This window comes from Nelusetta ayraudi, unplaced genomic scaffold (genome assembly GCF_046127955.1).
Source record: "Nelusetta ayraudi isolate G7.1 ecotype Tasmania unplaced genomic scaffold, CSIRO-AGI_Nayr_v1 ptg000070l, whole genome shotgun sequence".
NCBI classification, from domain to species: Eukaryota; Metazoa; Chordata; class Actinopteri; order Tetraodontiformes; family Monacanthidae; genus Nelusetta; species Nelusetta ayraudi.
In genome coordinates this window covers 7,641,521-7,666,575 of record NW_027466120.1, presented here as the reverse complement: position 1 = coordinate 7,666,575, position 25,055 = coordinate 7,641,521, and the positions used below count along the sequence as shown (strand labels likewise).

At 47.9% G+C, this 25,055-nt stretch overlaps 1 protein-coding gene across 1 annotated transcript in view; it reads left to right on the top strand.

The window, feature by feature from the left end:
• itga5 (integrin, alpha 5 (fibronectin receptor, alpha polypeptide)) overlaps positions 1-25,055 on the top strand; it is a 34,812-nt gene that overhangs the window by 7,381 nt on the left and 2,376 nt on the right. The window contains exons 2-29 of the mRNA XM_076042222.1: positions 1,701-1,831; positions 5,871-5,971; positions 6,421-6,544; positions 6,885-6,946; positions 7,037-7,082; positions 7,167-7,292; positions 7,400-7,444; positions 7,569-7,612; positions 7,819-7,875; positions 8,394-8,446; positions 8,598-8,806; positions 9,124-9,315; positions 9,402-9,447; positions 9,566-9,679; positions 11,099-11,154; positions 11,499-11,656; positions 11,791-11,928; positions 14,862-14,929; positions 17,551-17,701; positions 17,789-17,881; positions 18,767-18,846; positions 18,935-19,015; positions 19,121-19,226; positions 20,563-20,721; positions 21,453-21,560; positions 23,700-23,816; positions 24,618-24,719; positions 24,822-24,944. Of these exons, the coding sequence (XP_075898337.1) occupies positions 1,701-1,831; positions 5,871-5,971; positions 6,421-6,544; positions 6,885-6,946; positions 7,037-7,082; positions 7,167-7,292; positions 7,400-7,444; positions 7,569-7,612; positions 7,819-7,875; positions 8,394-8,446; positions 8,598-8,806; positions 9,124-9,315; positions 9,402-9,447; positions 9,566-9,679; positions 11,099-11,154; positions 11,499-11,656; positions 11,791-11,928; positions 14,862-14,929; positions 17,551-17,701; positions 17,789-17,881; positions 18,767-18,846; positions 18,935-19,015; positions 19,121-19,226; positions 20,563-20,721; positions 21,453-21,560; positions 23,700-23,816; positions 24,618-24,719; positions 24,822-24,944 (2,890 nt within the window). The remainder of the gene's footprint in view (positions 1-1,700; positions 1,832-5,870; positions 5,972-6,420; positions 6,545-6,884; positions 6,947-7,036; positions 7,083-7,166; positions 7,293-7,399; positions 7,445-7,568; positions 7,613-7,818; positions 7,876-8,393; positions 8,447-8,597; positions 8,807-9,123; positions 9,316-9,401; positions 9,448-9,565; positions 9,680-11,098; positions 11,155-11,498; positions 11,657-11,790; positions 11,929-14,861; positions 14,930-17,550; positions 17,702-17,788; positions 17,882-18,766; positions 18,847-18,934; positions 19,016-19,120; positions 19,227-20,562; positions 20,722-21,452; positions 21,561-23,699; positions 23,817-24,617; positions 24,720-24,821; positions 24,945-25,055) is intronic.

Sequence of the window (25,055 nt, the reverse complement as noted above, 5' to 3'; positions counted from 1 at the left end):
TTCTTGCTTTCTGTAATCTCCTAGTACTCTCTTACACTCTCTAATCAAAGGACGTTGGCATTCTAGTTTGTTCATTTCTTAACATGGCAAAAACAAATTGCAGGGGAGTTTTAAAAGATGGCTCAGCAAGAATTCCAACTTGTAATCCGAGCAAATTGGCTGCCTGGTCGAGGTAAATCATCACTTTCCCGCCTCACAAACTTAAATTTATTGCAGCCAGTTGCAACTCATTTCAAAGTCCCACCACCTCTGATGTTAATTTCGTAAAAACAACAAAAAGTTTGTTTACAACTGAACTGCCACAAAATATTTGCTTCATCACTGTTGTTAAATATTTACTATTTGCACACGGTGAGAGGGAAACCCTTCGCCGTCCTGTATTAAGAATCCCCGTACAAGCAGCCTCTGTGATTTAGATGACTGTGCAGGTGGATCTCGGCTGCTTCGCTCAGATATTTCCGGTTGCCTGAGAATCTGCACCTCCGCTGGCCAAGTTGGATGGTTTGTTTCTTTTTCTCTCTCTGAACGCAAACCGTCGGCTTCTGACCCACATTTAGAATTGGCATTTCAGCAAGAAAGAGTGAAATACCAAACTCCTGTTTCTGGTCAAACTCTCGTTTCTGTTAGACATGAAAATATTTCAAAATCTTTGTTTTGACCAAAACTACATTGTGGTCTCCTTCTTGTATGTCTTTTATTTGTGGATCGTCTGTAACGTCCTTCATTTTGTTGTGTGGGATCAGGATTAGTGTGATTAGTTATTTTAAACCACAAAGCCCCTGGCTATAAAATGCTTTGGCTGCTTTTTTGACTCACTAGATTTCACTACAACCCAATATAGCAGTTACCCAATGGGGTGAAGATGCTAACTTTAGCCAAAGTGTAAACGTTATTGGAAGATGCCGGCCAGGAAAGGGTGTGCTCTTCCTGTTTTGGAGTTCCCTGGACACCGTCTGGTCTCAGTGGTCCCACTTTACCCACTTTGGTGCCTGTGATGCCTGCCGAGTGTGGGTCTGTGATGAGGTAATGGCAAAATCATTCACTTAGGTCACATTATCTGCTGGGGGATATTTTTCCAGCTTTGCCACGGCCAATTCCTTGTTTCCTTCTTTAATGACTCATCTCTACTCACACCGTCCTCTGTTATTTTAAAGGCCCCTTGGTCACCTGCAGCTCCGCTGATTTTACAGTGCCAGCTTCGGTGATGGAGTGCCTTCCTGCAGTTGTGTGGCGGGGCTGCGAGGACGCAGAGGTTCGGCGTCACAGCTGAAGAAACAAGAGTGGAGTGCGACTCCACTTAGCCTGTCTGCGTTCTTGTTTTTGTACTGAATCTGCCCCACAGGAATACATGTGTGACTGTGTGAGGGCTCCTTCCTGTGTGTCTCGACAGCACATCCACACTCAATATGGACGTGAGCATCTCGTGTACACATGTCCCAGCGGCAGCGCTCGCGGAATTATGTAAAGCAGGGCTGCGACGTGTTAAAATGTTTCCTCGTGAGTCAGACGAGAAGCTGGAGTGGAGTAGAAAGATGTCGAGTGGGAGGTCTGGAATTCAATTTTTAATTGAGGCCAGACAAACCTGCAAACTTTTAGCAACGACTCTGCAAAGAGTCTCAGGTTTACAAGGATCCTGTGGTTTGGGAAGTGTAAGCCAGTGGATTTACAGCATGCTTTCTCTCTCTGCTTCATGTTCGTAGTGCGAGTGTGGTGATCGGAGCTCCCAAGGCCAACACGACGCAGGCTAACATCACAGAGGGAGGATCCGTCTTCTTCTGCCCATGGAGCCGCACTCAGTCGGACTGTCACACCATCGAGTTTGATACCGAAGGTGAGTTTGATGGTGAAAAAAGCCAAACTGGTTTTATTTTTAGCCCACTGGTCTGAGACTGTGGGCGCCAGGACTTTTACAAACTGCTGCTCTGACTCTAATGCTTCCTTCTCACAAAAACTCCAGACAATATCAGGAAAATTCGATGGGGCTTTTGTCTACAATGATTTTGTTTACACGCTCTGCAAATGGGAGGAAATTGTCGGTGCGCTAGTCCTGGTCCTGAGGAGCACAAGCAGAAAAATCAATGCATCAGAACAATCATTGCCAAGTGTGCAATTCCGTCATATATGCAGCACTTTTCCGATTGTGATGAATAAAATTTGAGACTACCTGCCTTCCTTGTTGAGGTTGAGAGATAAGAAGAGAAGGTGATCACATTTCAGCCACTCGTGGCAGATCATCCTGTTGCCAGCACTCAGTCTGGATCAAGTGTCAGTGTTCCACTTTGGTGAACTTTTGGAGGATGTTGGTTCCTGGACATGGGTCGCATTCTTTTTCCTTGTTTCTGTCCCCTGTTTGGGAATCAGAAGGATAATGGGCTGCTGAATAGGATTTCCAAGGACACCCCCTCCCACATACAAACACACTTCCTCCAACTTGTATATGTGTTGAGTTTGCCCCAGCAGCTATTGGGAGATAAGCTGTCATCAGATCAAACAAAGGAGTCTCCTTTGGTATGACAATCGGAGACGGTCTTAACAAAAGGGCTCTGGGTCAGTCACAATTGAGTAAAGTGTTTGTGGAAGTCCTTGAGAGTATTGTAAGAGTGGATTCATGTTTCAGTTTGCTGAGTCCCACTTTGCCTGTTTGGCACCGTGCAGAGGCACTCAGGACAGTCGCTGTTGAGCAGCTTCTATGTCTTCCAGGGAAATCAAAGCCAGGTATTACAGAATTTCTGGGAAATTCCAAAGTTAAAAATATTTTCCAATCTTTTAGTTGAACCCCACCACTTGCTTCCCTTTTTTGCGCCGTTATTGTTTTGACCTCCTCACATTAACCCTCTCGCTCTCAGTGATGCTGAAGCCTCGCAGCGAAGGTCCCTGATGTTGTGGGGAAACATCCTTCACCGTGGTTTTCAAGAAACTGACTTGTGTGCTGCAGCCAGCTTTCATGCATCTGGATTAAGGGAGATGAATGTAAATACTTGGCATCAATACTTGGCACATCTGCATGTAAGTGTGTGCCAAACAGCTGTTGCGTGAATGCGTTTGCTGCTGCGGTTGCATTGACTGAAACTTTCTTCTCTGCGTCTCATTCTTATGGCGACGTTCACTGATTTTATTTTGCAATATTGTGCAGCGAATCTCTGTAACAAAAGGATCTCTTTTGTCTTCCTGTCTCTTGGTGGGATTGAGCTTTGACCCCACAGGCCACAGACCCTCTTAATTAGCCTAACTAATTGGGTCAAAGTGGACAGTAGCACCCCCCCTCAGGTCCACTTCCTCTTCCATTGAGATAAGAGCCTTCCTGTGGATCCTGAGAGGTGGGGAGACGGCAGCGGGGAGGGAGGGTGTGAGAGGGAATGGTGCAGCATGGGAGGAAGGGGAAGGAGGAAAGAGGCAGAAACCAGAGCCGTGTCCGTCCGCTCTGTCCCCCTCCGTCCCCCCCGGTGTCGGTACTCCCCTGGGCCGCCTGATGTGATGAGTGAATTTGGCCATTTGTCTTCAAGCACACACGCACACACACACACACACACACACACACTTAAAGCGACAGGCTGAAACCCCACTAATGGCGCTCCTCTCACACGTGGTTCAAAGATTCAAGCATGTTAGTGACTCCATGGATGCACTCTAGACCCCCATGCTGGTCCCAGGAGAGGCTCGGTTGGGAACTGTGTCGCATCAGCACCCTGCTGCTCTAAACTGGCTTCTCACTGAGGCTGAGGTCACCGACACCGTGCTGTTGCCCGTATGGCTGACTTCATACGCCACTCTGAATCTCCTCTGGTTTTGGCTCAAGTGATTTCACAATAGCTCAATGTCCAGTTGCATCTCCGACCTGTTTTTACCACTGGATAGCCGTGTCGTGCTTGATGCAATCAAGTGTTCCTTGTTTTATTCACATGGTTGGATTGTAAATAACACTTGTGTTGTATGACTCACTGAGCGGCTTCTCCACTTCTGCTCCCTGTGTCAGACCTCCTTCAACAGCGTACTGTTGTGGGAAGAGAAAAGTGAGGCGGCCTCTGAACAGAGCTGCTAAAGCAGATTAGTTAGAACATCAAGCTAATAGGAAGCCATTCAAAGTGCTGGTAGTGATTAAGCCTTTTATGGTTAAAGAGAGTCTCTTCGCATGCTTCTGAGCGCTTAACCCATTGGTGGCAGGGCTGGGTGATGTCTCTATAGCCACTTTCCCACTACAATTAGGGGGTTGACGTCTCTATGATAAATAACCTCAGAAGCAGAGCGCGGCGACTCGCTGTAAGATAGAATGCAGGAAGTGCATGTCCTCTGCTTAATGTCTCAGCATGTTTTTGAGCAAATGAGAGAGAGGAATGTAAAGACGTGAAGACTTTTGCGTGTTAAGAAAAATGAATGGCAAGATGGAATTCATGTTGTAAATGATAACAGAGAATGGGAGACATAAGTGTGTGCCTCAACAGAGATGACTGGGAGCTTGCTAAGAGGAAGCTGGGCCAGAGTGTCTATGTTTTCCTTGGACCCTGGCCCCCTTTCGCTGTTTCCACAAAGACACGGAGCAGCTCCAGGCTGCCGAGTTGGCCGGATTCAAAGACTTGGGGCGGACAGACATGGATCAAGAGGCCCAAGGCACAGCCTGCTTTCTTCATGTTGGAGAGAGTCGAGGTCTCCTGCAGTCTCAGTCTACAGATGTGAGGAGACGCTGCCTTGCGCTCTGTTATCCGAAGCACGATGCATAAAATATGAATCAAGCCTGCAGCTCTCTGGAGGAGGGTTTAGCGCTGGAGTCAACATTTACAATTGTTGGTTGTCACTTCTCGAGTTGCTCGAGTCTGCGTGTATTTCATCTCCCACGGCAGCGTAGATGCAGCGTTGCTCGTAGGAAAAGCTGCGCTTTAAACTTGACGCCGCAAACCATCTGTCATGTCACCTGCTGTCAAAGCGTCGATGTGGGAGATCAGCGTGAGTGGACAGGTGGCCAAACACGGCAGAGGGTCAGTGAGGTCAAGGAAGGCGGGTAGTTCAGACCTGTTAGAAAAAGTGTAGTTTTTTCCTTGTGATTAATCCTTCCAATTCACTGCAAGGGCCCACATGGCGCAAAGGTTGCCTTGAAGTTATCTGTGTCATCAGCCACAGCTGTGAATGAGAAAATTCCATCCTTCGCTTCTTCTGTTGGCCCCACTTCTCAGTGTGAGCTAAAACACACTTCTCCAGAGACCAACCCTTTGTGAGGTCACAGAGGGCACCCAAACCCTGAACCTTGTTACTACATCTCCAGCCAAGTGCCCCCCCCCCCCCCCCCCGGACATGGCTGCTGTCTTCTGGGCCCTCTTTCGACAATGTGGAAGATCTTACAAAGCAGCTTTAACAGCAAGATAAAACTGGGCTGTTTATGGGAGGCTCTAAACACAGTGGTAAATTTTCTGCCTTCTGGAAGTTTATAGAATTTTTACATTTTTTTTTTTAAAAGGATATTCAACGGCATTACTGAAGTAAAAAAAATGGGGATTTGAAAATATGGCACCATTAGAATATTTTCACCAAAACAGCAAATGGTAGCAGACACACCAACTCATTGGTTTTAATAGGCTTCCTTGCTGGCTACTTAGTGAACTGATTTCTCCTCAGCTCATCGCAGTTACAACCCCCCCCCCCCCCCCCCCCCCACACACACACACACACACCCTCACCTTCCATAAAGCTTCACCCTAAATGTCTTTGCATAAAAAACAGTGTAACTGGAGGCGCAGAAGCCGCCTGCTGCCAATTGTCCAGATGTTTCCAAGGGCCGGGGAAAAGGAAGGAATAAAGATACCGCGAGTCCAACTGAAGGAATGTGCGCTTTGTCCTGCAACTATTAATCAGTGTTGTTTTTCCCGTGCTTTTTCCCTCAGGGGATCGCAAGGTCTTGCTGAACGACACGGACCATCAGGTTGATTTCAAGTCCCACCAGTGGTTCGGTGCCACCGTGCGCTCTCATGGTGACACCATCTTGGTAAGTCCGACCTCTCAGGGGCCTGATTTCCGTTGGCTGGGCGAAGACCTGAGAGACGACCGCGTCTTATTTCATCTCCTCTGTCAGTCTGACGTCAGAGCGGAGCGCTAATGTTCGCCGCTCTTTTGCAGATTAGTCAGTTGTTGTCATTATGGCTCAATTTTCACCTGCCCACTCATAAGCGCGGTGAAGAAATGCTCTGCGTCGCCGGCCGCTGCTCGATCGCGGTGCCGCCTATTGTGTGGTCCGATAGCGGAGGTCGCGACCTGCCCAGAGATTTGTGGCTACTCTGCTCCAGATGTTCCGCTGACCTCTCAGCCTCGCACTGACCCCCCGAGTTCACCGGGGTGCTTCTGCGACTGGAAAAACATCAGCCCATCTGAACGCTTACCTCATTCATCACCACTGTCTCCTCCCCCCTCTTTCACTTTTACCCCAATCCCCACCAGGCCTGCGCCCCGCTCTACTCCTGGCGGACTGAGAAAGATACTGTCCACTCCGATGCCACGGGAACCTGCTACCTGTCAGCCCATAACTTCACCAAGTTTGTGGAGTTCGCCCCGTGTCGCACAGGTAACCGCCGAGTGTTTGTTCCTGATCGTCCTACAAAATAATAATAATAATTTAAAAAATAGATTTTATGTATAGAGTGCTTCACATCAAATAAATGTTCTCAAAGTGCTTTACAGTGGATAAGAGCATTAAAAAGCATTGGAGAAGCATTGAAAATGAAAAACAGCTGAGCTAAGGCACAATGAGACACGAATGAAACATTACATACTTGCAGGTGACCTACAAGAAAATTCCTGGAATATTTCTGTCTGATTGTTTAAATTGTGTTTGTGATGCAGTGATTTCTGAGCCTCATTGTTTTGTTCTGAACTCCTTCACACTCTCTGCTGGTGTGTTTCAGAGATCAGTGATGCTGGAGGGCAGGGTTATTGCCAGGGAGGATTCAGTGCCGACTTCACCACGGTAACCACCTCGCTACTTTTGATGCCATCGTCTGCGGGTTTTTTTTTGTTTTGTTTTCATGCTCTTAACTACAAAAGTTTTCTCTCTCAGGATGGCAAAGTGGTATTGGGGGGGCCCGGCAGCTTCTACTGGCAAGGTAGGAAAGCCACGCTTGTAACAGAAAAAATGTGAAAATGTATTGGAATCCATGAAGCTCACCGAGTTCTTGTTTGTTTCTTAGGCCAGGTGATCTCTGCAGCGAAGGAGGACATTATCAAAGCGTACTACCCAGGGTACTTCATGCAGTCGGTGCAGAACCAGATCCAAACCAAACAGGGCCCACCTAAACATGACGACAGCTACCAAGGCAAGAGAGTCACTGTCTTATCGTTAACAATGCACAACATCGCGCAGTATTACTTTTTTTACGTCTTTCGTGTTATTGGTTTTTCATGTCTTTGCTTTGACTCACAGGCTACTCTGTCGCTGTTGGGGAGTTCACAGGAGATCAGGTGGAAGGTGAGTCCATGAAACTGCAGCCTTGTGGATAATATCACATCAGCTGTTGAATAATGTTGGTTTGTATGCAACTGATGGAGTTTTCCTCCTAATATTTTGCTTCGTCTCTCTGTGTTCTTCCTAGATTTTGTTGCTGGTATTCCAAAGCGATTCATGCTTTATGGTTTGGTAAGGAGGCTCAATCATTGCTTTCATCTTTTTAAATAAGCGGCTGCTTGAGCTCCAGTTGGGACTAATTCACCAGAGTGAAATACATTAAAACAGCCTTATCAGCGCTGCCCCACTGGGGATTGTTTTTCTGTGTTTAACCACATACCAAAGACTGTGCTTACGTGAAAACCCACATAAAACAACATGTGGCCGCTGTGTTGCAGGTGTCCATTCTGAATGGCACAGATCTAAAGAGCATGATAAACTACACCGGTGAGCAGGTGAGTCAAGCAGCTCCAATCAGAGCCGCACTAACCGCTCGGTCACGCACCGCTCCCTCCCCGTTTCCCTCGCTGGGCTCCAGACAAGAACCCCCTCATTTGTCGACTTTGCTGTAAAGCCCCGTCGTTAAAAGGGAGAGTGTTGTGGAAATTTGTGTAAATGGTTCTGGGGGAAAAAAAAGCCCCTCCGTTAGCCCGAACAAATGATTGACTCAGCTGAATAAATACAGGCTCAAATGAGGATTGCCTTCATTTTGGCAGTCCAGAGTGCTTCTACAATGGCTACATTTTTTTATTGACAATGTTTATACATGATATTTTTAAAAACTACTGACCTAGAAGAGAAACAGCACTGCACTGCCAAACATGTAAAACACTTTGAGCCTTCATTTCTCTCCGATGTCAGCGTTTTCTCTGCGCAGCGTAAAGCAGTCCACAATTTTTCACAATACAATTACAGCAGTTGATATCCCCATCTGCTAATGTGATTCATTTATTGCATGTACTTTTGTATACAGATGGGATCATACTTTGGCTATGCTGTGGCAACAACAGATATCAATAGCGATGGGTGAGTAGGAGTCTGTTTGGCCCACCGTCCCTTCTTTCGCTTCTTATTCTATTCGCTCGTTCTCGCCTGGCAGAAAATAAATAGAATTTCTGTAAACGGCCGTTTGCAAACACTCAGGTGTCTCAGTTTAAATGACCGTTTCTGGCTGCAGGATGACCGATCTGTTGGTTGGAGCTCCTATGTTCATGGTCCGCGGCTCCGACAACCGTCTGGAAGAAATGGGCCGGGTCTACGTTTACCTGCAACGCGGCCCACTAGACCTGGAGCTCCTTCCATCCCACCTGACTGGAAACCAGGTGTATGGTAGATACGGGAGCACCATTGCACCACTGGGAGATCTGGACCAGGATGGCTTCAACGGTAAGACGGTTCAGTTAATTGCCAATGATGCAAAAGTTGGTGTTTTGAATTGTGCCTCCGACTGTCCACATATCAGAGTGTCCTTGGGTGAGAGTCTGAACCCCTAAACTGCTCCCAGTGGGCCTGAAACGACAGTAATCTGTTACTTTGTTGTCCGTTACCTGTTGTTGTAATCTGCTCCCCCAACACTGCTTCTGAGTTTAGGTTAGTTTGCTGAACGTTTCTTTTGCAAAATCTTTGACTCATGACAAAAATATAGGTCAACACGTGGTCCAAAATTCCATTATTTTTAATTGTTTTGCTTGACTGTCTCACAGATGTGGCCATCAGCTGTCCGTTCGGGGGAGAGGACCAGCAGGGACTGGTCTACATCTACAATGGACACTCCAACGGGCTCCGGGAGAAGCCGTCTCAGGTGATCTCTGGCCAGTGGGCTGCTGGGTCAATCCCTGCCAGCTTTGGATTTGCCCTCAGAGGTGCCAAAGACCTGGACATGAACGGGTACCCAGGTGAGTGAGACTGACGCTGCCGTCACCGTTGGTAACTTCTGGCCTCCATCTGGGCGTTTTCTAACTGTGTTCCTTGACCTCATCAGATCTCATCGTTGGTGCCTTTGGCGTTAATAAGGCAATTCTGTACAGGTAAGTTGTTTCTGATGGTTCTGGAGTATAGAAGACATTGATCACATTTAGGTGTGGTTTCAACATTGGCTAATGCTGTATTTGGAGTCAAAACTTACTTGCTTTCACTCACCCACAGATCCCGCCCCATTGTCAACACCACCGCCTCCATGTCAGTGTCCCCCACCATGATCAACCCCGAGGAGAAGAACTGCATGCTCACCAGTGGAAACAGCAGTATTCCTGTGTCCTGGTGAGTGTTCACTTTGTCCCTGCAAAGTTCCAGCTTCCGGTAATGTGTCGGCCTCGTGACTTGAGTTTTGCTTTGTCAGTGCTGCTTTGCGGGCCATCTGCACGAGGATGGGGCTCGTTGTGGCCATAAACATTCTTCCCCTGCCTGATAAGGAACATCCTTTACCGTCTGCAGCCGTGGCGTTCGTTCGCACTGGGCGGCTGCTTTTTTTTTTAATGACCTGTTTTTTTTTTTTAATGTCTCCGTATTGCAGCGTTTCCTCTGAGAGCGGCGGAACAACATGCTGAATAGCAGCATTGTTAGCAGATTTTGGCCTCCTCCAAATGTTCCCACTTCCAGAAACGGGGGAGAGGAAACAGACGACGGGCTGGTCATGGCCCGACAGGGTTGACACTGCAGTCACGTGCACCCCACCCCCCTCCCTTTTTTTTTTTTTTTTTACATAGCCACATGCATAAAGGGAACTCTTGTATACACATGTGTCTTGATTACACTACGTTGCTTGGTGATGAGGAGTTTTTTTGTGGGGGTGAAAGCAGAGCACAAGGAGGGCGTAATGGGAGGGAGTGGAGTCGTCTAAAGTTTTTTTTTTCCCCTGCTGTTCCTTTGAATGAGATATTGTTTGGTGGTGGAACACAGCTGGGAAACATCAGGACGCTCACAGTCGTACAGAAAGAGCAGCTTTTATACATTTGTATATACACATATAAGTTTATTTTTACTGTACGGACAGAAAGTTCTGAGAACTCCTTGTGTAAGGAGCTGTTCTCTCCTTTGAGTTTCACTCTGATTTTTCACCTCTTTTCCATTTTTCCTGATTTAAAATGAAAAAAAAATCTCTCTTTTGTTTCGTCCAATTTCTGTCCTGCGGTTTCAATAAAAACACCACAGAGGTTTGCGGGGTAGTATGCTTTAAAACGGCAGCAGTGTGTGCTGAGGCTGATGTCATGGGAGAGAGCCGCATGCTTATAGAGTCGGCCGTCGACTGGTCAGCCCTGAAACCCGAGTCCTTGCCTGATTTCACCCTTCTTGACTCTGCTATTCCTTTGTGTGTGCGTTGTGTGCGTTCCGGGGGCTGCCAGAGAAACTGGAGACGCTCTCATCTCTCAGCCTGGCTGGGGCAAGTGGTCAGATGCCAGCTTGCTCCCAAACAATTAGAATTTTTTTCATATTATACATTTTATTCGCATTACGGCCTGCACCGTGTAATGCGAACCATGTAAGGGGCTGACATAAGAAAAGTGACCCGTGAGAGAGTGTGTGTCTGTGTGTGTGTGTGTGTGCGTGCGTGTGCACATGTGTGAGTGGACAAGGACGGCCAAGTGAGATGTCTCGTGTTCTCAGTGTATTTGTACTGAATGTGGGCCACAGGAGAACACGCCGTCCTCATTATGCCCTTGTCCCATCTGTCCAAAACAGCGTCAACCTGAGTTTCTGCATATCTGCTGATGGGAAGCATCTACCAGACATTTTAGGTGAGCCAACTTTCCACATCTGTGCTTTGTTACAAGTAAGAAAACCTCACATAGCCACCAGCATTAATGTTGGAGCCTCTTGATTAAAGTGTTTCGGAGGGCGTTTCTCTTTTTTTCCTTTGATTTTGCAACGACAAAAGTAGCGAGCATGTTGCGCTAAATGGCCTCTGTGATTCAGGTTTTCAAGTTGAAACTTCCTTTCTGTTGCTACATTTGATTCTCATTGAACTGGCGTGTTTGCACAGAGTCATTGGGGAGACCTTTCTGTTGCAAACCTGCCACGATGGCACTCCAGAACATTCACTGTGCCATGAATGCTCACTTGTGTGCGTTACTTGTTCCAGACTTCCAGGTGGAGGTGCAGCTCGATATTAGCAAGCACAAGCAGAAGAGTCCTGTGAAGAGGGCTTTGTTCTTGGATTCCCAGCAGCCTGTGCTCCACAGGAGGATGGTAGTGCGCCACGGCGAGCAGGTTTGCAACCACACCAAGATCTACCTCAGGGTACGTCCTCAGATTTTGATTAAAACCACTCAAAAAAATGAATGAGAAGAACTTTAATAGTATTGGTACATGATGTGTAGGAATGAACTCCTTTAAAAAAACGCTGATGTGTTTTTTTTTTGTTTTTAATGCAGGATGAGAAAGAATTCAGGGATAAACTTTCCCCCATTTATGTGGCCTTGACCTTCACCTTGGACCCAAAGGCACCAGCTGACTCCCACGGCCTGCAGCCCATCCTCAACTATCAGACCACCAACGTCATTGAACAGAAGGTGCTTTGATGTGCACCACACTTCACCCTCCTCATCCCGCGCGGTTCAAACCAACCCCGGAGTGGAGCGATCCCCCGGGCTTCCAGCGCTGATATATAGTGGAGCAGTGTTTCAGAACAACAAACATGTGGTTCTTGGTTTTTCTCAGTCTCATTTTCGGAGCCGATGATAAGGGCGTACGCCGCAATGTGTAATCGTTCCCTGCATCGGCTTCTGTCCTCAGAGAAAGACCGAGTCTGTTCTTCTTTGGAGGGTCCTCCGTGCGTTTCTCTGCTGGGAAGAGGTCCAAGGTGTCTGGAAAGCACTTCTAACACGTGAGCCTCATGTATAGAGGAGAGAATGTCTTTGTTCCTCCAGGATTTTGACTTTCGGCCTCGACAGCACATAACACGAGCTGGGCTTGTAAGCGAATTGTTCCAAAGCTTGAGAAACTTTGGTTGGTGGATACTTGAGGGGTTAGAAATGAAGGGCTGAACGACGGCCACAGGGCGAATCAGAGGAGTGGAATCCCACCTGATTGTCAATGGTCTTTTCCATGACAGTAGAGTCGGCCTTAATTCTGTTGTATCAGTGCTGAACGGTGCCGCTCATGTCCTTTTTTGGACATCAGTGCTGTTGGAGTTCCAACTGATTTGATCTTTTTTTCTTCACCACAGCCCTGAGAGAGGCCTGAACCTAAAATATTAAACCTGAAAATCCCTTCCTCCGCAAAAAAAAAAAGAAAAAAAAAATCAGCGTTGAAGGGAGATTGGGAGTGATGTCAGCCGCCAACATATTTCATTAATCGGGAATTTGACTGTGTGAATGTAGCAGCATGAAAACAACAAAGGGCCACTATTATACCTCAGCTCCGCCCTTGATCGGACTCAGTACAGCCGGACTGATATCCAGATAAGCTGCGGCAATATATGGCAGACCATGTTATATTTCCTTGACGAGGCCAAGTTTTTATTCTCTTTCAAGTTGAGTGCGAATGAGAGATGCTTTATCCGCTCGGCATACTTTCATACTCTTGATACTCCCTAACTAGTTCCAGATGTTTTCTGCGAGTACAGAGAGTGCGTCTGTGGAAGTGGACACGATCCGAGCCGTCACTGCTTTTTCCAACCTGGTGACGTCCAGAGGTGGCAAAAGTGTTCATACTCTGCACTTGAGTAAAAGTGTGGATACTTGTGTAAAAAAAAAAAAAAAGAAGATAAAAATTCGTCAGAAAAAGAAAGTTGAAGTACAGATGCCTGAAAAGTATACTCAAGTACAGTGCAATACAGAACAAAAAGTCCAAATGTGATTGATGTCTGGAGTTGGTTTGGCTGCGTGATGCCTGCTGCCCACTGTGCCACATGCAGATGAAGTCAGTGTGGCCGTTGTTTATCCACGCGGACGAGATCCTTCAAATGTTGTTTTTCTGCGCTAGACAGGCGCGTGTGAGGAACCCAGGGCGCACATCAGGCCCAGCGAGCTCAGCGGTTACCATGGTGTCCATAATTACAGCCGCTGGACGGTGTAATGACAAGCGGGGCCCTGCTGCTGCCGCTGCTGCTGCTGCTGCTGCTGCCGCTGCTGCTGCCGCCCTCGTCGCTCTGTAATCTCCGCCTCCACTTCTATTTATTATCTTTATCTTCACGTGCAGCATCGCACTGTCAGAGGGAGTCGCGGCGGGATGCAATTAAGAGAACCGCAGGGCTTCCCCATACACCACCCCCCACACACCCACCCTCAGCACCCGCCCCGCTGGCCCGCCGCCGCACGCTCGGCGGTCGCCCACTTATCCGGTAGTGTGTCTTTTTGCTTTGTTGTCGTTCCCTGGCGCTGAGATCTTCGAAGCCGCACTCGGTGCCTTGTAGGTCAACTGCTCCAAACGTCACGTCTCCGAGCTCTGAACCCTCCCCCCTGCCCCCCAGGTGTGCCCTCCTCCTCCTTGTAGTCACCGTATACCAGAGGTAGACAAACCTTTTTTACTGGTGGGGCCACAGTGGGTTCTGAAAGGTGACAGAGGGGCCGGAGCAGCAGCAGGTGGATTGTTTTGGTGACCCACCTCATAGGAAAAAATATATCATTGGATATGTTGAAATCATGTTGCTTTAATGTCAATTGAAAATGAACAACAGCAAAGTTACAACAAAATCTGTTGTTGTCTTTGCAGCCCCTCGCTGTTTAACTCTTTATTGAAATCACCAAAAAATGCTATTAACATAATTTCTTCAAGCTCGGTGGGCCGGATTAAAAAGCGTAACGGGCCGCATGTGGTCCCCGGGCCATACATTGCCCATGCCTGCCATATGGTGTAGCTGCGGTCCAGCTGGGTGGTGTCGCGTGTGGTGAAAAGCGCGGTTAGCCGCACGAGCGCTGTGATGTAGAGCGCGGAGGGCGAGCGCTGGAAAAACGGGCGGCTTTGTGCTGCTGCTGCTGCAGGGCTCCTGGTCCCTGGTCTCCCTCTCCAGTCCCCGCTCATCATTTCCTTCTTGCCCGCAAACAGAAAGCATGTGTGTGTGTGTGGGACAGCTGGCCCGGTGGGGGGCGGAGCTGTCATGACCTCACCGAGTCAGTCGTCATCCCTCGGAGCTATGTTGTTTTTCAAAGTGATGTTTGCAGCGACGGTGCCTGCTGGATGGTGATGGAGGAGGGGGTTGGGGGTGGGGGGTGGAGATGATGTGTGTGTGTGTGTGTCTGTGGGGGGGGTTGCAGGTGCGTGTCGGCTGGGTTTTTGTGGTCGACAGGCAGCGGGATCTATTAGTCACGCCACATGTCGCGTCTCGCTGAAGTCACCGCGTCGACTCCCTTTAAACAGACGCTTGATTTATCCGCTTCCGCCCGATCCTCCTCGCATGTGAGCAACATGTCGGAAAGCCGCTGATTATCGCGATTAAAGCTTTCACCAAACTCCTTCCGACTGTCCCTCACGGCTCTTTGTTTGTTTGTTGTTTGTATTGTAGGCTCAGATTCTGCTGGACTGTGGAGAAGATAACATCTGTGTTCCTGACCTGAAGCTGGCAGTGCACGGGTGAGTCTGTCGACGCTGATTTTCTTTGAAATTGAATATGTATGTTCATACCACTGATCAGTGCGTCTCCACACCATCCAAACATAAAAACTTAAAGTTGGAATATCATCGTTGCGGTGCTCTGGCACAGGAGAACAGAAAATAGTGATCTTGTGGAGCAGCTGCCCACCACGATGCCCACCTTAACTGCACTCATGAAAAAAATGATGAATAAGCATGAAATAATTCCTGCTTCAATACTTCTCTTAGGTCTTGTCCTCAATCACAATAGGTGTCTTTCACCTTCATCTGCGATGTGTTAATGAGAGGATTTACATTGAGTGTAAATCCCTGCTTGCCGCACATTCGAACTCACACACGCATTTCAAAGTTGATCTGAGATTGTGACTGTGCGAGCGCTCAGTACACACCCCCACTCCACCCCACACGCTGTACATCATCTCCCGGCAGTCCCAGTATATCACAGTGTGCGCACTAATTACAGGGTGCCCAGCTCGTGCATCTGTTTGCAGGATCTGACAGCGACTGACTCATCTTCTCCATCAGTTTAAAGCCACCTTTTACTTCTTCATTCCATGACCGTTCTTTTTTTTTTTCCAAATTCCGTTCCCCGGCTCGCCCCTCCTCCGTCCGATGTGTGTGAATCATTTCCAACAATATAATTTTATCCACATCCGTTCTATTCCATATTTCGTTGCAACTAAAACCAGGTGGACGCTTCTTCCATGAGCTTCTTTGGACTTTTTATTTATTTATTTATTTTTTTAAGACGGCACCTCTCATCACCTCTGGCGTGCACTGCGGTGACCTCCTCCCACTGCGCTCCTTCACCGCAGTGCCCTCAGCAGTAAAAACTCAATCGTATATCGCGCCGTAAACTGTGAGTGGGGGTCGCCGATGCTGAACTTCTCACCCCTCGGTCCCACGGACCGAGCCTGGGGTTTGAGCGCTCGGGTGTAAAGTGCAGCTGTTTTTGTTTTGCCACTCTTTTTGCGGGGTGATTGCGAATTGCGTTAATAGGCGCCGAGCTGCGGCGAATGCGACGGTGTGCAGCCTGTCGGCTCCGCAGGTGTTGTGACGACCTGTTGGGGGGTTTGGGGGGGGGGGGTTTGGGGGGAGAGATGAAAGGGGTCTCGCTTGGAAAGCAGAGCCGCTGCTGCCGGAGCGCCGCAACCCTCCGGCCTGTTGAGCTGTCGGAGGACTCGGCACGCCGCCTCGCTTTAATTCAAGAAATCTGTTTGCAGTTTTCGCTGAAATAACAGCCTCCCTATACTCACTCTGTCATTTAGATTTCACTGTAGCTTCCTATATTTAACCTACATTTGCCTTCATATTTATTTAAAAATAAATGACTGGAGCGTCGCCTGTGCAGCCACCTGCTGTGGGTGTGTGTCAGAGCTGCGCACCATCTGAGTCGCGACAGCCACAAACCAAGCCGCGCCAAATGCATTTTGCATTTACATTATGCAGTCAGATAAATGGCTGTGTGTTTTCTGCCGGCCCTCTGTAATAAATGGGACCCATTAATTGTTTGGAGGGGGTTGACGGCGGCGTTTTGTGGAATCTCTCATTACCGCGTTGTTGCTTTCTGCTGTTGCACGGCCAAAAAACACAACGAGGTCTCTGAGGCAGAGATGAAGGTTTTGTGGACTTATTTTTGAAACCTTTGTTTGGTTGTAAATTGCGTGCGCCGCGGCAGCACAGGCCATCAGGGGTTCAGCTTCGAGCATTTCCCTCTTGCCCTCCCGCACTGCGCTGTGAGAGCGGACGCTAATCACAAGCATCTGTGTGGCCCTCTCAGCGCCCAGCTGATCATTGTTCCTCACTGTGGAAAGAGGTGATGGCATGAGGGAAAGCAAAGATCTGCGCCCACACTTGGTTATTATTCACTGTGTTTGACTTCATATATCAATATAAACCCAGAGGAGCTTGAAGGAGTTTAATGGATTTTATTAACTTGGCATTGGACATTGAATGTTTCCTAAATAACTTTGGTAAAAAAAAAAAAAACTTCTCTGGGGAAATCACAGAAGGGGTTGGGTCAGCAATCAGCTGTTGCATTCAAGTAGACCTAGTCGGCCACGCGTCACCGCCCCTTGGCTGGCAAACAAAACTCTTGCCAACATAAGTTTGGAGTAAAGCAAAAGAATGTTGTCCACGAAGGAAAACCCTGAGCTCTGTTCTTTATCGTTTTTTAATACCTTCCAACTCTGTCAGAGCTGCTCCTCAGTGGCCACAGCAGCCAAGATTGACCGTATTCAGATACAGATTTGTCATATCAAATGCACATCGACACACTGTCAGCAATGCAATGAGATTTTCTGGACAAGAAGAACCAGCCAACTCGCTAGAAGACACCAACAACTCACAGCAAACCAAAAAAACTAAAACTAAAGAAGCAAACAGAACAAAATATATAAAATATACACGACAGTCAGTTTTATCAGCAGCTCTGTGAGCTTTATTAGCTGAAATAACAAATAAATGAGTTGTCTATTTTCAACAATCGAAGCTAGAAATTCCACTATTTATTTTTCATAAACATTACGGTGATGTTCAGCTGACTATTGACCCCTCTAGTACTAATCTTCCCCTCTCTCCCTCTTTAATTGCATCCACAGAAACAGGAAGGAAGTCGTCCTCGGCGACGACAATTCGCTGAGCTTGACGTTCAACGCTCGCAACGAGGGGGAGGGAGGGGCGTACGAGGCCGAGCTGTACGTGGTGCTGCCCCCGGAGGCCGACTACAGCGGAATTGCCCGCAATAACGAGGTGACGGGAGACGGCGAGACTCTCTTCTGTGTGTCGCCAGCCAGTCAGTGTCTCGCTCTAAAATCACTCCCGTCTCTCCGTTCTCAGAGCCTGAGCCAGCTGACCTGCAGCTACGACACTGAGAACCAGACCCGCTTCCTCAGCTGTGACCTGGGAAACCCCATGAAGTCTGGCACCAACGTGAGAGCGCATCAGCATTTCATCATTTGATCTATTTTTTTCAATTAACTTTCTCCGTGGGTGAAGGCGCTTTGATGAGATGCGTTTAAAATGACAGTCAACTTTAGAGCTCCCTGCAGCCTGAGCAGTGGCATTGGGTGTGTGCTCGGCTGGGTAGAGTTCCCCTTTGTAATGATTGAGTCACATGTTGGCATGTTTTTTTTTAGTAGTTCTGGCATGGAAAGCAGACTTCTTCCTTTTTTTTGTTTTGTTTTTAAAGAATCATTTGTTTGACAGTACACTGAGCTCCTTCCTCCTCGGCATCGCATCGAAGTGCACGACTGTTGATCTGACTTGAGCCAGGTGTAAAAATACACTGCCGCACTTTAATATGCCAATGGGATAATTTGATATTGGAGGATATCTCTACTCTGCCCTGCTGCTCGAGGGCCCTTTGCAGCCACACAGGCCCCTCAACCTTTTGCAGGCTGCGGCTGAACATCACATTCCCAAATAGAAAAAAAAAGAAGAGAGAAAAAAAAAAAGGGCTGTCACAAGACTTCAATGGACCGTGCTTTAGTTTGGCATAACGGAATTTTTTGATTCAATTTAATCAGCCATACTTCCTCAGCTGATGTCATGCTTTTAATGGCACAAGCCTGTCTTTGTACCCCCTCCCCCACCTTTTTTTGAAAAATTAAAAATGAGTTCAGCTGCGTTTGTCTCTCCTGCTATGCTGGTCGGATTAAAGTAAAATTTTCTTTTTTATCAAGGACAAAAATGTACTTTATGTATTTTGTACAATCTCCATCTTCTTTGGTAGTGGTGTGGTTGAAGCAAATCTAATCTTGTCATTGACATTTTTATCCTAACGGTGATTAATGCGTACAATCTCCCTCTATGCAGCTGTGGGCAGGTCTGCGCTTCACGGTGCCGCGGCTAAAGGACACGCAGAAAACTGTTCAGTTTGACCTGCAGATCCGCAGGTGTGAACAAAGACTCTTCAGCGCAGCCTCAGAAACCTCTTGAAAGCTGCAGGCGTCGTCTAACTGGGAACTCTTTCTTCTTCCTCAGTAAAAACGAGAACAATTCCCACAGTGAGGTTGTGTCCTACAAGCTGGAGGTGGCTGTTCAGGCCGAGGTGCTTCTGCAAGGGTAGGTTCACAGTTCCCTGGTTTGAACCCTGGGAAATTCCTCAACTCCCTGGTGACTGCTGTCACGTGCGCTGACCTCCTCTGTGTATCCTTTCTCTCTCCAAAGTGTGTCTCGACCAGATAAAGTCTTCTTCCCGCCAGTCAACTGGAAGGCGACCAAAAACTATGCAGTGGAGCAGGATGTTGGACCAGCAGTGGAGCACATCTATGAGGTAATCATGACCTTAGCTGTGCACGTGCTGTCAAGTGAGCTGAGAAATGTCTCAAGAAGAAGTAATGTTGAGATCAGTCTTACAAAGGAGACCTGCCAGGAAAAAGGACTCATGAATACATCAGGGTTCAGTTTTGAGTAAAAGTTCAGCTTTATTGACGGAACGACTTGAAGCAACACGTAGCAAATGCTGGAAGATTTAATCAAAAATGATGTGATCGTTATGGAATGAATCAATTGTTTATATTAATGTGTGGAAAATTAGTGTTTAAACTGTTATAATGGAGAAATCGGTGTAGCAAAAGAGGAAGCGAGGATGCAAAGGCCACAACAGGCCAGGGTGGGAGAGAAGACAGCATGATTTGCATGATGGTCGCTAAAAAAAAGGTCAAATCTTCCAAGGTGTGAAAGGATTGGTCAAGAGATGAGTCAGAGGAGGAGAAAGCTTGAGGTATGGTAGAAAAACTGCTGCGTTAAGCAGAACTGGGTTCTTCCTTCGCTGGACGAGAAGGTCGAGTGAGCGACCTGGACATCGCAGGGGAAGAAAACTTCTCTTTTGATTTGTCTGAATTTGATCCTTCTCAATAATTTGATAATTTTAAATGAAAAGAAATCAAAATTAAAATTGAGTCAAATGAGGTGATTTTTAAAAAAAATAAAAAAATAAAAGAATTTTTATCATTGCCAAAGCATTTTAATAAAAACTTGTCAACCATTTTCAAGGACAGTCGAAGTGTGGACATCACTTTTTGGGACTCTAAGAGGTCAGTGTGTTCAACATCCACCGGTGCTGTAACTTTATTCCAGCCCCTGAAATGAAACGGCTCCTTCACGCTTTCATCCCAGCCATTAAATCATCAAGAGCCAGGATCCATAAGAGGAGAGCTGCCGTTATTGGGCGTGGCTAATAGGCATAACGCCGGTTCAGGGCTATTCAACCGGCTGTGGCATCGGAGCGAGCAGGGTCGGGTCCGGAAGGAGGCAGTGAGCTGGTAGACGAAGGTCTCCTCATTCCTATTGGCGAGGAATCCCTGGGGTTTGGCGAGACCTGACCCTTTAGAAGGAGAGCTGGTCCGGTTGCCTTCCTTTCAGGGTTAATTTACGGGGATCTAACAGCGCACACACACACACGCACGCGCACACACACACACAGACACCCAGCCGCTGTGATTTACACTCAGGCTGTTCTGCTTCTCTTTAGCTCTGGCGTGATTTATCGGAAATGACTCGACTAGGAAAGTTTCAGTGTGGAAAAGATCAAGCTGTACTTCTTACTAAATTACTAAATTTACCTTTCTTCTCCTACCCCCCACACCCCCACCCCCCTCCCCATCCAGCTTGTGAACAACGGGCCGAGTCGGATCAGTGACACCCTGCTGGAGCTGCGCTGCCCTCTCCAGATCCAGGGTCACAAACTCCTTTACCCTCTGGAATTCTCCACCGAGGGCCGCGTCAACTGCACCTCCAAGAAAGCCATGAACCACCTACATCTCAAAGTAAGTCTTCCAAACCTCCACAGTGCCAAGTGAGGCCAGATCCAAGGTGAAACATCTGCCAACAGACACATCTGCCCCTATTGTGGCGGTAAAATAAAACATATTCGGGTTCCAAATCCGAGCTCCTTTCAGTGCGGTCGGTGCTTTCCAGCGAGGGATGCAACGCTGGAGCAGCGTGCCAACTCTCTTTGGCCTGACTTTGATAAGTATCATTGAAAACACCTGCGTCCACCCGTCGTCTTTTCTTACAAAAATATCTGCAGTAAAGGCTTCTTGTCCAAGTAGGATCTCTCATTAATAGTTCTGTCGTTGTGTCGGTCGGCCCACACCCAACTCCTCCCGTTGGGCTCCACCCAGTGCGCTCATCCCACCGCGTCTTTGAAGTCCCGGCGTCGTCCCCGCGCTGCTCGCAGCGCGATGGGCCGCCTCACCCAACTCGGCGGCGCACTCCCTCATTTTGAACGGCGGCGCAGCTTTGGTGGTGGTTGTTTGTGTTTATGTTTGATGCCTGACATGTGCGGAGTGCCGCTTTGAACGCTCAGCTTGTGTTTCCCCCGACCACACCCACAACCCTGGTGATTTCCGCACAAATAAAAAGGAACAAAGAAAAAAAAATCAATGTACTGCAAGCGCTGGTGATTAATGACAGAAGAGGGTCTGGGGTCAAGCTAGCATTAGCGTGGCCGTTATCGTCTTAATGGTGTTTCGTGCTCTGTCTCTTTTTCCTCAAGCTCCAGCACACAACGACAGAACCACCCATTCTGGCGAAGAAGACAAAGGAGCACCACGTGGCCAAGAGAGACACGCAAAAGAATGAACTGGCACATTTGACCAACCTGGTAAGAAACTGGAAGGGAAAGAGGAGGGAAACTGGCAGACGGGGTAAAAGAAGAAGCCCTTTGTTGCATAAATAGCCAGCTAGAGTCTTGGCGACAAGAGCTAATTCAATAGTTGACTTGAAAGCTGGAAAACGGAGAGCGGACGAGGTTACGTAGGTAACGTCAGGTCGGCACTTAGCGCCGTGACCATTTGAGCAAAAGTTCTTTAAACGATGCGTTTTTGGAGGCGTCTGGTGAAATGAAAGAGTGCAGGTCTGGATGTGTTTAGGCGACGGCGACCCTGATCTTCCTCGAGGCTCCTGGGATTTAGTAATCAGGTTATGATGCCGTTAAAAGGGGGAGGGTCAAAGGGCGCAGGCCGGTCCCACGTCGGCGATTAACATTAAAGGAGCCCTCAGTGGAGGTGGTGGGAGGCTGGAGGAGGGACGGCAGGCTGCGATGCTCTGGTTACGTCATGGGCCGCTCTCTCTGCGAGGGCCCCGGGGTCCAGGGCCCGGGACCCCCACACACTGGCCCCCACACACTGGCTCTATTGATGCAGCCAGCTGCAGGTAGCCTCAGTCTCCATCACCGTCTGTGGATCACTGCTGCCGCCACCAAAGAAGTCTTTGTTTCCGAAGCCTGTTGCTCCTCCTGGCTGTGCTCGTTCATCAAGCACGACCAATCACACGTCGGGGTGAAGGAAGGCTCGCTCCTGATTCTCCTGCGTCGGCACTTTTTCCTTTTTGTGGTTGTTTTTTCTGTTTGGGAGACAGACACATGGTTTCAAAGAGGTTCTTCCTTGTTTCAAGTTGAAAGGGCCGTCGTGGCGTCTCTAAAGGGAAGAGATTGGCTTTGATTACTTTTAATCAACAGCAAGCATGTGACGTTCAAATGAATGAGACACTTCATTCATTTGGCACATTGGAGTTGAAAATAATTAATAGCAGCGCTTGAAGCAGCTGAAGGTTCCTGCCGTCTGTGCTTCTCATTCATGGAAAAAGACTTTGTGACTCAGTGTGATGCGCAATAGAAGAGCACTGTACAGTAGTGTGTCACAAATATGCAGTTTAATACATTATACACAATACAGATTCCTATGCAATGCAATGCAATTTCAACGCAGTCTAACGACACTTCACGACTGCATCAACTCATTGCCACATTTATGTTGTGTGAAACTGTCCATTCAGTTTTGCTACCATTACTGTTCAGCTCGAATTTGAATCTAAAGGAACAAGTTGTGTCCTGGTCTACGTTTAGCTTTTTTTTTTTTGTTCTTTTTTTTTTTTTTTTTTAATGAGCTCATTACTGTGTGCTGACACAGTTTCGTGAGGGCAGACTCTGCTTTTATGGACATTGTGGGAACGGCCATCACGCCCTCGCCGGAGCTCTCGATCTCGACCGCCTAATCCCACCAGAGGCGGTTTGCAGCGCTGAGGCATCCGAGGCATCTCTGGCTCTCTGCCACGTTCCTGTCATTTCCGCAGACTTTTGTTGCCCAGGTGCCCTGCGGCATGGTGAGGTCCGCCAGGAGGAAATGGACCCATACAGCAACCCCCCACCCCCAACCTCCTCTGCTGTCTGGAAACTTTGTTTAAATCCGTCTAAGACTGAGCCTAATGGGACTAGAGGGCTTCCATCCTCTCCTCCTACTCCTCCTCCTCTTCCTCTGCTTCCCCCACCTGATCTACTAAACAAGCTGATCTGCTGCGGCACAAAGCCACCGAAGCCCTCCGGTCTGGTCGGTGGTCTGACTACAGCAGCAACTCTAACGCACACGTTGTCTATGTTGTCCGTTGTAAAAGAACCCACCGCGCTGCATTATGCAGATCCAATTAACGCCGGTTCCTTTCTACGGTCCTGAGAGAAATTGCTTGGTTTTAGTGGTCGGGCAATAATGTGGCGAGTGGTACATGCTGCATTTTTACAGTCTCATGACATTCCTTCAATTTAATTCGAAGCAGGCGCGGAATACGGATCATAACATTGGGCTCTTTGTTATATTTATTTGACCTGCAGCATTAACAAGGCTGTTATTTGTCCTTCGCAGCTGTTCTACCGGTGTTCATGTCATATGTTCTAAATCACAAAAAAAAACAAAACATATTTTCGCAACTATTACAATTCCCTCATTTGCTTCTCCTCCTCACTTTCCAGTCCTGTTCAAATGACGATGATTGCTGGATACTGCAATGCAACGTGGGTCTGCTGGAGAAAGGAACCACAGCCATCCTCAAAGTGCGCTCCCGCGTCTGGGCCGAGACCTTTGTTGAGGTTGGTTGTGTAAAGCTGTGTTGAGATCTCTTCACAGGGGATTCCTTTGTTTTTCCTTCACATCTCCCGGCTAACACGTCTCATTTGCAATGACGAAGCACTCACGACGACCGGGTCTGTGGCCGACTGTCGCTCAGGAGGTGGAGCGGGTTGTCCAATGACTGAAAGGTTGGCGGTTCAAATCCCGCTCCATCCCAGTCTGTCGCTGTCTCCTTGGGCAAGACGCTTACCCCACACTGCCTCGTACGAGTGTGAGTGAATGGGTTAGGGCTGGTTGGAGGGGCTGGTTGGTGCAGATTGGCTGCCGGGCCTCCGTCAGTCTGCCGCAGGGTAGCTGTGGCTACACATGGAGCCCACCACCACACCACCACCAGTGTGAATGAATCATGTGTTCAGTGTAAAGTACTTGGAGTGCCTAGAAAAGTGCAATATAAATCTAATTCACTATGATCTGGATTACCCCAAGTCTTTCCATTCAGTCCTACATATTTGTATCAGCATGTAGGACTATATTACCTCAGAATTTCTATGTAAATATAGATAAAAAGATATAATATTAATAACATAATATGTATAATATATATGTCAGTTAATCTGCAGGCTTTTGTTGCAATGAGTGTATGGTGTTTTTTTGTTTTTTTTTTAAAGCCACAAACTACCGCAAACTACCCAGCCAGCGTGTTAAAACAGAGCGATGCCATAAGGGGTTTTGCTGCGTAACAGTTGAACAGTCTTTGTCTCCATCTAGTGTACGAGCCGTGAATTGCAACTCTGAACGCCTTCCTATTTTTACCCCCGCAGAGAGCTTACAAGCAGTACGTGCTGGAGTGCCAGGCCTCTTACAGCGTGAGGAAGATGCCTTACACGATCCCGCCCAAACATTTTCCCAGTGGGCGCAAGAAGGTATCCAGTCTCTTCCCAATCTTACTTGTTTCTATGGCAGATGGGAAGTAAAGTCATGTAGAAAAGTTCTGCCCTATGCTGAAGAACTGCTCTGGTCCTCAGGTGGTGACACCAGTGGTGTGGAACAAGCCCGATGTTGAAAACTCAGTTCCTCTCTGGATCATCATCTTGGCCATCCTGGCTGGTTTGCTGCTTCTGGCTCTTCTCATCTATGTGCTGTACAAGGTCAGTGACGTCAGGCTTCCTGTCTCCCACAATCCTCATGTTTTGAATGGAGTGGGTTGAAGCGATCGGACCTGCGCTCGGCCGTCATTGAGGGTTTTTCTTCTGTCGTCC